Here is a 12,170-nt window from a genome sequence, read left to right on the forward strand (position 1 = left end):
CAACGGATTGCCTCACACAGCTCAATGCGCTCTGCACAACAGCACGTAATTTATTACACACCTTTAAAGCACTGGTAGGCACGCGTGTGTAAAAGCGAGCAAATTTGGTTGGAAAACATCGCCGCACACGAGGCCACAGCACTACGTTTCACTTTTGCTTTGCCTCACGCAAATATGGTGTGTTCAAGGACTGTCCAACAAAGTGTAACACCTCAATGCTTGACGCATAAAGAAATAAACATGTAATAATTAGGGATGGCCCAAACCAATCTTTAGGATGCCGATCCGCTGTATTTTGAAGATCGAATAATATTGGTTTACGCCACGAGATCGGGTCGATCCGGTTACGTTCGGAACTCTGGCCCTCACTCCCAACGTTGTAGGTGCGGTAATGCGTCTCAAAGCTTGTTGCGAGTCGACTCCCTCCACCCGCAAAAAGAAGAAAAGAAGAAAACGCAACACCACCATGCAGTTATGTTTGCGGCGTACCGTGGTGAAGTTAGTTTCGGTTAGACGTTGGATATTCGGCTCTGTAGCCCGGACTGCTGCGTCATTGTGCGGGGAGCATGCACAGGAAGTACTGCTCTAGCCACTGGTTCTTTATACTAGGGGCTGTCAATAAATTACTATTGCGTTGAAGAGAGTTTGTTAATGAAGGTGTCATATATTCTAAATCACAACACAAATTGATCTCTAACCAAGTCAAATGATTAGTCCTACCCTAAAATTATTTAGCACACCCATTTTTTTAAAATAATTTTATTTTTTATTGGATGGACTTTTATTGGATTTTTTATTGGATTAGGGACTGACTCAGAGGTTTTTTTTTTTTTTTTTTTTTACAAAAGCCATACAATGTTGTTGGTCTTGCTGTGTAATAAAAAAGTACATTCAGCAATACTTTGGTTGCATTATTTTTAATGCTTTGAAGAGCTATTGTCATAACCATATTCAATTCCACAAATTCATGTTTGTAACAAAAGCTTATTATTTGAAAAAAAGAAAAAATAAATGAAAAAAGGATCGGTACCAGATCGGATCGACAAGACTATGAAAAAAAAATTGGATTGGATTGGAAGCCAAAAAATGCGGATTGGGACATCCCTAGTAATAATAGTAATTGTGGGCTGGTACATGTATGCTGTACATTTGACCTGTATTGTCACATATTTAGAAATTATTACCGACTTGCTGAATGACATGCGTTTTCTGTGGAACAAATGTTCATAGACAAAAATAGACACATTTGCGGGGTTGCGGATGCTCAAGTGCGAGTGTCTACGGGGTTCCGTTACCGACTGACCAGTGAATGGCGAAAAAACACGAGTACGTAATCCCTCGACTTGACGGTTTTTCAAAAATATATGAATGAATAAATCATTGCTGTTCCGTGGTTGAATGTCTTATTATAGGCAAAATGTATGCATATTTAAGCGGATTTTATGCCTAAATGAAGCATTTTCAAGCATAAAAATGGCTAAATGAAGTAAAATAGAAATACAGTATAAGGCATTCAGAAGACGCATTCAAAGACATTGTGATATGTAGTATGTTACACTGGTCACTAGGTGTCAGTAATGTTACACTGATGAGACAGAAGCCACAGTACTGTACAGAAACTGGAAGGAAGTGTGAGTCTTTTTTATGTCTTATTTTCACTTATGTCTACTATATTGGGTAATAAGAGTGTTAAGGTGACTATAGTGGTTTTATGTTATGCCTAGAGGGCTCTAATAATGCTCACAATTACATTTAGAAGGTCGTAAACAGGTTTTCTATGCCCTAACTATGAAAATATTCCATTCAAAAGGAATCCTACTTCACAGAAACTCTGGAACCAATTAACCGCGATAAACGAGGGATTGAGACGCCCATAAAAATGTCTGTTTTTGACACAATGGCTTGCTTCCTGTAATCAGAGGTCCCCAACCACTGGTCTGTCTTTGGGGCCAAACCGGACTGCCTGAACTTTGAGAGGCAATAATACATCAAAAAAACATACTTCAATTTTGTTTTATATATCAATTTGTAACACTACATCAAATTTCATGTAAATGGATATCAATTTTGGGACATTATTGGGCCATTATTTTATTTAAAAAATATATATAGTTAGAAATCCCCCAGTTTTTTCATGTTTTTGCGAGCGGCGACCTGTCCTACCTTGTTCAACAGCCCTTGAACTCACCATCTCTGTCCTACACTGCACAGATAGACTACCATATTGTATTTTTCGCCTTTTTCTTTCACCTCATATTTGGTCCCAAATGCTGATACTATGTGGGAATGCATAAAGGTAAGATTTGATGGTTATTTGGTTCATTATGCTAGCACATAAAACAAACTCGGCATATTTGCGGGGTTGCAAATGCTGAATGGCAAATGTTCCTGGATCCACTGTGCAAAATTTTCCTTCGTGCCTTAAATATTAGTTTTCATTCAGAGAGTATCTCCTATGACGCCTGCTCTCATGGCGCTTTAAAAAGAAGAAAAAAAACTATCCAATGAGGCGTCACCTTGGCCAGCAGAGGAATGTAGGAACATTCCTGACCTAAGGCTGTTTCATCCTTGAGACGTGTGTTATCTCCACCTTGCCTAAGCAGTGCTCTCATTGGATCGTATTCACCATCACCCACAGTTCTCTCCTCGATGCTACGTGTACTAAATAAAAGCATTGTAAGTAAAACACCATGGGAAGCTAACATTTACTGTATGGTGCTGGTGAAAGGCAGGAAGGCACATGGAAGTGGCCTGTTAGCAATGATAAGCTTAAAAATAAAGGCACCGATTGAATGAAGCTGGTGCATAAACATCTCCCATCGTTGTTTGCTCCATCCAGGGTGGCAGACCCATTCTAAAAAGCACCTCATCAGAAGATATGGACCACACCTCTGGTGAGATTGATTTCACCTTTATGCTAGATTCAGGAGAAACTGAATACACGTGATTGATGGTTATTTCACATTCATGTGACCTTACCGCTACAATAAATAACACGTGATGTGATTGTGTTCCAGCAGTGTGTGATCGTGTGCTGGAGAAGTCCTCGCTGAGGGAGAAGCTGGCCAAATACAATGCTGCTGCTTCCAAACAAAGTGCCTCTAAAACTGTGAGTTTTACACAAATCTTTCAGTCCCTTGTTTGTTGTTTCACTTCACTCTTATCGTTTTCAAAAAATATTAATGAGTCAATATCATGAGTCCAAAAATATGCATATTCAAGCACATTTAACTTTGTTTTTTTTGCCGAAGTGAAGCATTTTCAAGCATAAAAATGACTAAATGGCATAGAATACAAATAAGGCATTCAGAAGATGCATTCAAAGACATTGTGATGATGTGTAGCATTCTACACTGGTCACTACGTGTCGGTAATGTTACACTGATGAGACAATAGCCACCGCAGTTAGTATTGTACACAACAGGAAGTAAAAAAAAGAACAGCTAGGAACTCTCCCAATGCTAACGTGTGAGTCTATATTTGTTCATATTTATGTCTTAAATGTCTTATTTCCTCATATGATGTCTACTATATTGGGTAATAGGAGTGCAAAGGTGACTATAGGGGTGTTACTTCATGTCTAGAGGGCTTCATTAATGTTTAAAAGTGTATTTAGAAGGTTGCAAACAGGTTTCCTTTGCTCTAACTACAAAAATATTTCATTTAGAAATAGTAAAGAATCCTACTTTGCGGAAATTCAGTTATCATTGTCCGGTCTGGATCAATTAATCTCAATAAATGAGGGATTACTGGATATAAAAAATATACAAACTTAATTTTTTCCATTTTTAGGTTGTGCCGTGGGCGAATTAATAAAAACAGCTGCAGTGTCTTGATACAAACTTAATTTTTTTATTGCAAAGTGAGTGTTTTGATAATGTTTTTTGGGACGTTAGTGACCCAGAATTACAAGTTGTTGCCAAGCGTCTCTTCAGCCTTTTTGCATTTTTTTATTGTGCAATGTACGTACACTATACGCTGCAATTGTAAAAGATTACTGACACAACGATACACTACTGTAACCTGTCACAGTTTGTCAGCTTCCATTTGAAAAGCATGCATCTTCAATGTTTGTGAGATTTTATTTTCACATTTGAAGTTCCAGCCATGCTTTTCATTGGACTTACAGGCTACTCATATGGAGCGATGGAAGGTGAGCACATCTTCAAATTTACGTACTTGGCAACGACATTAAACTCCAGCTGTGGTGGAGATTTTCAACAACTTTGACAAAATGTTACTAAAAAAAAAAAAATCCAAGTTAAAAAAAAAAAAAGTAGTGCTAAATCAATCTGTGGCAGTCCAAATGTATCCGTGGCGGGCCACCACAAATAACTTAAGACAGGGAAAGCACAAATCGGTTCATTTTTCGATAAGATATGCTAACATATAGACGCATGATTGTGCTTCTTAATCTGCATATTGATTGATTGCCGCCTCTGTTGTTGAACAGCAAATAGTAGAAAAGGATGTAACGGCCATTTTGTTTCCTCTTTGGCTTTTGTGTGTCCTTCAGTCTGTTTCGCCAGAGGTGCTTCCCTCCAAAATATCCATACCCGCCATCCAGAAAGTCACACCTTCACCCGAGTGCAATGGTGAGTCACTGGATTTACCCGACGAATGCCATACTTATGAATGACATGTTCTTTTTATGTGCTCCAGTTTGGATACGAGTCCTTGTGTCGGAAGCAGAAAACAACGCATGTAAAAGCGTATTCTTAAATCGGAATAAGTAGATTCCTCGCTTATAAAAATTTGATGTTTTTTGAGGAAAATAATGCCCTGTTTTCTGTGAATTTAAATTTTTTTTAATTTTAAATGTAATCTAATTGTTAAAATTCAATCTACAATATATTTTTTATTACATTAAAAAATATATATATATTTGTTACATTTTTTTTCTTGGGAAAATTTTTTTTACTAAAAATCCATCGTATTTTTAATAAAATTAAAATCAATTAATTAAAAATCCATCGTAGCGTAACAAGACTGAATAAACAGAGCCTCTGCTGGCTATGAAGTGTAAGTGCATTAGGACCTTGGGTGTAATGCAGCTTTAAATGTTAACGTTAAATGTCTAACTTGCTAAAAATGAACATTGTTTACTAATAACGCATATAACATGAGGTGTGTGTGTTGTGCATGTTTCAGGCGGCAGCGGCAGTGAGCCCGCCAAAGCATCCAGGGTGAGTCTGGCAGTACAGCGATCATGCTAAAAGCCAAACTCCAAACCCGTGTTGATGCGTCTTTATCTGTGTGTTTAGAAATTCTGCCCTCCAGCCAAGGAGACGTGTGTCGCTTGCCAGAAGACCGTGTACCCGGTGGAGAGGTTGGCGGCCCTTCAGCACGTCTACCACAAGAGCTGCTTCCGCTGCCTTCACTGCAGCACAAAGCTCAGGTTGCTACACCATTACCACACACACACACACACACACACACACACACGTACGCACACACACACGTTCAATTGTTTCATTCAGTGTTTTTTTTAAATTTTTTTACCAAATACGTTTAAATTAGTCTGAATAGATTCCATGATATTGTATTGCAGGGGTGTCCAAACTTTTTCAATCGAGCGCCACACAGTGAAAAATGACAGGATGCAACTTTGCCACTTTGATATTTTGTAAAGCGACACACGAAATATGCTAAGACGTTATGTATTTTAAGAAAAAACTGCATATGGGTGAAAAAGCCTATTATTACTTTCAGCTTATTCTCCTCAAATGATGCTTTTTTTGCGGGTTTTTCCATTTCTGTTGTTGATTTTTCCAAATATTTCAACATTTACATTTAAAAAAAATGTTTTGGCTTTATTCCAGCTTGACTTATTTATGACAACTGTTTTTTCTCATAATATTATGACTTTATTCTCCTAATATTAGAGTTTCTTCCCTAACCAAATTTTCCAATTTGCAACTTTATTCTTTGTTTTGTTTCTCATAATATTACCACTTCAGAAAATATAGTTTTCCTTAAATATTTCTACTTTCTGCTTCTAAAAATTACATTTCTAATATGAATATTACAACTTCATTCCCGTAAATGACTTTTTTTTTTTCTAAATTAATGTTTTTTCTCGTGATGTGACTTTATTCTTCTAATATCTTACATACTTTTTTCCCCTAATACTACAACTTCAGAAAGTCTTTTTCCTTTAATATTTCAACTTGATGCTCTAAAAATGACATGTTTTTCCTAATAATATTATGATTTTATTCTTGTGAAATTATGGCTGTTTTTCCCCGTGACATGACAACTTCTTTCTCATATGTTGACTTTATTTTCCTAATATCATAGCTTTTTTTTCCCCAACAAAATTTTCTAAAATTCGCAACTTCATTCTTAGTTTTGTTTGTCAAAATATTACAACTTTAGAAAATCTCTTTCCTTTAATATTTCAACTTTATGCTTCTAAAAAAGACGTTTTTCCTAATTATATTACAACTTTATTCTCATAAAATGACAACTTTTTTCCTCATATTTAGTGACTTTATTTTTTTGACTTTTTTTTGTTACTTCTCGTAATATCATTTTTCCCCAACCTAATTTTCCAAATTTTCCTAATATTTAGACTTTCTTCTTGTAAAATTGCTGCCGTCCCCCCCCCATTTTTGCTGTTGTTGTCTTGTTTAATTGTATTTTTAGCTTGTGCCGTGGGCGAATTAATAAAAACAGCTGCAGGTCGCAAAAGGCCCCCCCGGGCCGCATTATGGACACCCCTGGTATATTGGAAATGTGTTAGCCTTGATGGAATTTAGACAGTTAAGTGTTTTGTATTTCTAATAAGCCCGACTGGGAACACGCCCTTTTGTGTGTCGGTACTTTTAATGCTGAGCTGTGTCTTTTTTGGCCACGCTCAACTCTGAGAGGTTGTGTGTCTCCAAGAAACGCTATTGCTATTGTGTGCTGTACCCACTTGTCCAACGTAATGGATGCCACATGCCACATACAACAACGTAACATTAGGCCGTGGGACAGGGCACAAACGCTAGCCACACTAGCACAGTGCTAACATGCTAATATTTTAACAGCCTCTTCATGCTAGGTTAGCCTAGTTGCTGAAGGACAACATGATGAAGCTTACAGCTCCCATGTCTGTAGCTGACTGACAGATAGTTTAAGATGTGTAGCAAAGCCTGCTTTAAGTAATTATATGCTTTGTTGTTACATAAGCCTCTAAAGAGGCAACATAACTGCCATCATGAAAGAAGTCACGCAAAACCTTTGGTTCAACAAGCTCCCGATTCTGTAGCTGACTGTCAGATAGCTGGCCGAGCCCCTGGTGTCATTTTAAAAGTGTAGCGAAGCCTGTTGTATGTCACTGCCTCGAAATAAGCCTCGAAAGTTGTAGAACATGGCCAATTTGAAATGGAAATAAGGCAGGCAAAACCTCAACATACGTCAAAGAGAGAGAATCATGTTATGCCCGTAAATGAACAGTCGGAGCGTCTAACATCAAATACCACAGAGGTGGCACAATTTGGAATTCAGACCAAATTTTGGGGTATACACTGTTCCCTCGTTTAACGTGGGGGTTAGGTTCCAAAAAATACCAGTGTTGAGTGAAATCTGTGTAGTAGTTGATTTTTTTTTTTCCATTTTTTTATATATTTCCTCGTTGATTATATATTTTTTCGTTTACAGCATATGTTTTTTCAGTTATTATGTTTTTTTCGTTTACAGTGCATGTTTTTTCATTTACAGGACGTTTTTTTGGGGGGTTTTTAATACCGATATATGTTTTAAGGCTGTAAAACCCCTCACCGCACACTTGATACACTTTTCTCAGACATGAGAAAATATATATGCTGCGCATAGAAGGCCTTAAAAGCAGGGATCACGCCTTGCTTGGTCCATGAGCTGAATCAGCGATGTAGTGTTTCTAAAATAAATCAAATAGTCTCATCCATATCTAAAACTTGTTCAGGCTTATATCCCCCTTTAAATTTGTTCATGTATGCCTCTGCCCCAGCCGTGTCCACAGAGGCTGCCCGGCCCCTCCGTGGTCTTGTTGCAGACAGTTACAGCCCTTTTTGCATCCTGGTGTTATTTTCCTTCTTACTTTTATGGTGCGAACCGACGATTCATTTATTCCGCAATGGCGCCCTACAGCTGCGTAAGTTGTACCTTCCTTCAGCATGTACAGAATTCCAACTTTTTGTGCAATGGTTCGCGTCTTCCTCTCATTAAAAAGTCACTTTTAATATTTGACGTGAGCAGCATCTCTCTTGTTTCCAGCCTGGGCAACTTTGCGTCCCTGCACGGCAACGTGTACTGCAAGCCCCACTTCAGCCAGCTCTTTAAAGCCAAGGGCAACTACGACGAGGGATTTGGCCATCGGCCTCACAAGGAGCTGTGGCAGCATCGCAAGGATGGAGATGAAGACGACGAGGAGGCGCTGAAGACCAAAGAACAAGCAGCACCGGCGAGGATGCCGTCGGTGGAGAGCGCGCCTGAGAAGCAGCGCACGTCGCCTGTGGAGGTGTCGCCGCCTGTCAAAGTCACGGGCCTCTCCGCCCACATGGTGACGAGGAAGCAAACACCTGCTAGCTCCACAGAGAAGCCGGCAGAGACCCGCAGGTTGAGGATTGCGTGGCCTCCCCCTTCTGGCGACGCCCACTCTGGCACAGGGCTACGCAGCCCGGCCGCCGAGGGGGCTGCTTCTGGCCGCACTTGGAGGGCCAAGTGGCCTCCGGAGGACGATTCGCCATCATCATTATCAACGTCGTCCCAAAGTGCTGAGCGTGCTGAGCTGAAGACCCTGAGGAGGAGCTCCTCTCTCAAGGAGCGCATTCGACCCTTCACAGTGGCCGTCAAGCTCGACCCCGAACCGGCCCCCATCCTCAGGGAGCCTCGACGCCCCCTCAAGGCCCTGCAGGAATGGAGAGCATCGCTGGAGGAAAAACCCCAAGAGAAAGTGGAGTTGCAGAGCAAGACAGACGAGGAGAAGATCGATGAAGAAGCAACAAGTTCGAAGGAACGCAACCCCGAGGAGGCGGAGACTCAGCAGGAAGGAGGCCGGCACGCACAGGAAGGAAGTCCGGCGGCGGAGGAAGGCTCGCTTAGGAGCATCTCTCCAGACATCTCCACGTCCCCCTCGCCTCCCGCCCTGCCAAAACACAACCGCGCCTCGCAGGATGTTGGCTTCTGGGAGGAGGACAAAGAGGAGAGCGACGACGAGGAGATGACTCCCGAGGACATCATCAAGAGGAACCGTTACTACGACGACGATGACGACTGAGTGACAAGAACATCTCATCGGCTGTGTGTGTTGCTACAGCTGCCTCTCATTTCTCAACTGTCTCATTCCTGTCTTAACACGTCCCTACAGTCAGACTGGAACTTTCTCAGGTGTTCAAAATCTCAATTTTAAGCCTTAACCGTCCCAATTTTGCGTGAATGGACAACAGTGTTGTTGCCAACATCATGTAGCCTTATGAATATTATTATTATCATGCAAAGAGAGTCACATTGGTGTAATATTTTCAGCCTTTGGAACGTTCCAATCTTCTTACTATCACACAGATCTTCTGATTGATATCTTTTCTGACTTTTTAGTGTTTGGTCTTCTGTATGAGCTCCAAAAAAATGTTTTTGTAAGTAAAAAGTGCCACCGATGAAATGTTTTCTAATTTTTTAATCACTCCAGTCCACCAGTACTTTTTTAAAGTTGTTAAAGCACAATAAAATGTATAGTCATTAAAGACAATCATCTGCTTCGGTGTTTATTTTCATGTTCCGTCACTTATTTTTTTGGTAAAAAAAAAAAAAAAAAAATCCGAAAATAGGCCTTTTTACCGTCGAAAACTCATGAATAATTTATACTTATAACACAGGTAACATGTGCCGCTGTTAAAATGTTTTTCTTGTTTGTGTCTTTAGGCTTCACTTTATGTCCTTTAACGCACCATAGTTGCTGTGCGACTCAAAGGTGAAACTAGTCAGCGTAACTGAACCCGTGTGAAACAAAAGCGTCACGTAAAGGTAGGAAAACTCTTACCCACGAGCACGTAGCGAACACTCCTGTGTATAGCAAGGTGACAAAACCCCTATTTTAGCGATGACACTGAGTTCGTGCGGACGTGCTTAGAAATGCTATTTTTTCATATATCGAGTGTATTTTCATTCGTATGCATGTTTGTTAGGTAGATTATTACTTTTTTATCCATTTCGTATCGGATTTATGTTGAGTGTTGGACCACATCAAATCAAATTAGTGCTTGGAAAATTAAGTGCAACTTACCGGAGCTATAGGACAAGATAAAAGGTATATGGGATATTAATTTAATATCCATCTGCAGACGAAATTTCATTAAAAAAATGTAGTTGCACTTGTATTGTGGTTAGTGTGGGGTGAGACATATACTGTACATGAAAAATATGACATTTGACTTTCTTCCCTGGACTTTTTGATTATCAAAAAAATGTAAATGGCTACTTTGCTGACCTTTAAAATAGATTTTCCCAGCCTAAATTATTACATTTTGGAGTACGGTTGTACTTGCCAAGCCGTGAGTCGATCACAGCCTTTGTCTAGACCAGGTGTGGGCAAACTTTTTGACTCAGGGGCCGCATTGAGTTAAGAAAATTAACACTATATATTTGATACATGCACACTCTTTGAGGCTTGTAACTAACAGTCCACCTGGAATTACAGTGTCATACAATCTGCTATATGAATGTGCTTGTGTCACTTTTTTCAGGAGCACTTTAGACATCAGACCACATCCAATAACAATTCCATTTTACAGGTTTTTTTTTACTGACTAAGACACCCAGAATGTACATGAATAAAGGATGTGATACACAATATGAACTGTGATTGACTATGAAATAGTATGTGAACGTCCCAGACAGTGGGACGTTGTTTGGATCACGGCGTGTGAAAAGCTACTTAAACCATCAAAAGGTCGTCTCACATTGACTGACTACGTGCAAGTCATGTTGCCAGCTCGTATGTTTAAGGTTCAAATACTTTGGAAGCAACTGGCAGGCCGGATACAAACGCTTGGCGGGCCGCATGTGGCCCCCGGGCCGTAGTTTGCTCACACCTGGTCTAGACTCATGTTAAAGCAATGGAGATCAAATGAAGGCACTATTTTCATGTATAAAATCTTCTCTTCTTTAATATCTGGGGTAGAGAGGTGAATGAGGTATCAAATTAAAGTTCAAGGCATGTTTTTATCAGATTTTTATCAAAATAAATCAGACTTGATTTTGCAAATTTCAAAATTTTTGTAACATTGATATTGTATAGCGGTTATAAATGATAAAATCCATTAAATGATAAGATGAAACACCACAAACTTGGCCTAGCTTGCAGCTATCGTTACCTACTCCAAACGGTGCAAGAATTATTCCTCCGCCGCCAAAAGTGACATGAAGCCAGCACAGTTAAAACATGAGCCCTCATGATTGTGAATCGTGTACTACCGTTGTTATTTTGTGCTCATATCTTTGTTTCAGATTAATTTAGCGTCGCCTTTTACGTTCCGTCAATTGTTTGGTGTTACACTGAAATGATTTCCACCAGAAACAATGACTTTTCCACTATGATGGACCCATCACTTCCTATGATATCACAGTGGGACTGTTTCCGGTGAATTTCTGATAATCCTATTGGCCACTTTGGGAAATTTGGAGGCGGAGTCTGCTTTCTATTGGCTGTAAACTTTCCAATGACATGTCACTCACACGCGAGGCACAAATGACAACATCGCTATTGAACACGCATAATTTGTGCCAGAATGTGTTAATTCCCAAACATTAGTCACGTGTCCAAATACCGTATAAATACATTTTGACTAGTAAGTAATTCAAAAGTAAATTCGTTTTTTTGTGTAAAAAGTCGCTCATCCACAGCTTCTACGAAATGCTTTTATAACGTCTCTCCGCTTTATTAGCAACACATTCGTTTTTCACAATTGATAATCACTTTTTATACGGCCACGGCATTTTCATAAAGGGGATTTTAAGTCTAAATTCCTATTACGCTAAAATGAAAAATCCACTTTTGACTTAGTGGCAAAAAACGTATTAATACAGCATGTAGCTATGTAAAGTATATGTGTGTGTGTATATAGATCTATGTATACACTGTATATATACTTTATATATGCAAAGTATATATATACACACACACACACACTATGTATTTTTACACTATG

The 12,170-nt window shown here is 39.4% G+C and overlaps 1 protein-coding gene across 6 annotated transcripts in view; it reads left to right on the plus strand.

Annotated features, from left to right (window-relative positions):
- Window positions 1–11,112, plus strand: part of LOC129187060 (LIM domain and actin-binding protein 1-like) — a 33,545-nt gene extending 22,433 nt beyond the window's left edge. For 3 of the 6 annotated variants that reach the window (XM_054785985.1, XM_054785984.1, XM_054785982.1), the window contains 6 exons: window positions 2,840–2,894; window positions 3,018–3,109; window positions 4,517–4,595; window positions 5,152–5,186; window positions 5,265–5,398; window positions 8,242–9,823. In XM_054785985.1, the coding sequence (XP_054641960.1) occupies window positions 2,840–2,894; window positions 3,018–3,109; window positions 4,517–4,595; window positions 5,152–5,186; window positions 5,265–5,398; window positions 8,242–9,244 (1,398 nt within the window). In that variant the 3' untranslated portion in view covers window positions 9,245–9,823. Of the gene's footprint in view, window positions 1–2,839; window positions 2,895–3,017; window positions 3,110–4,516; window positions 4,596–5,151; window positions 5,187–5,264; window positions 5,399–8,241 lie in introns of all 6 variants that reach the window. The other 3 variants (XM_054785987.1, XM_054785986.1, XM_054785983.1) reach the window with 2 other exon arrangements.
- The last annotated feature ends 1,058 nt before the right edge of the window (window positions 11,113–12,170 follow it).

Source organism: Dunckerocampus dactyliophorus, chromosome 8, assembly GCF_027744805.1.
Source record: "Dunckerocampus dactyliophorus isolate RoL2022-P2 chromosome 8, RoL_Ddac_1.1, whole genome shotgun sequence".
Classification (NCBI taxonomy): Eukaryota; Metazoa; Chordata; class Actinopteri; order Syngnathiformes; family Syngnathidae; genus Dunckerocampus; species Dunckerocampus dactyliophorus.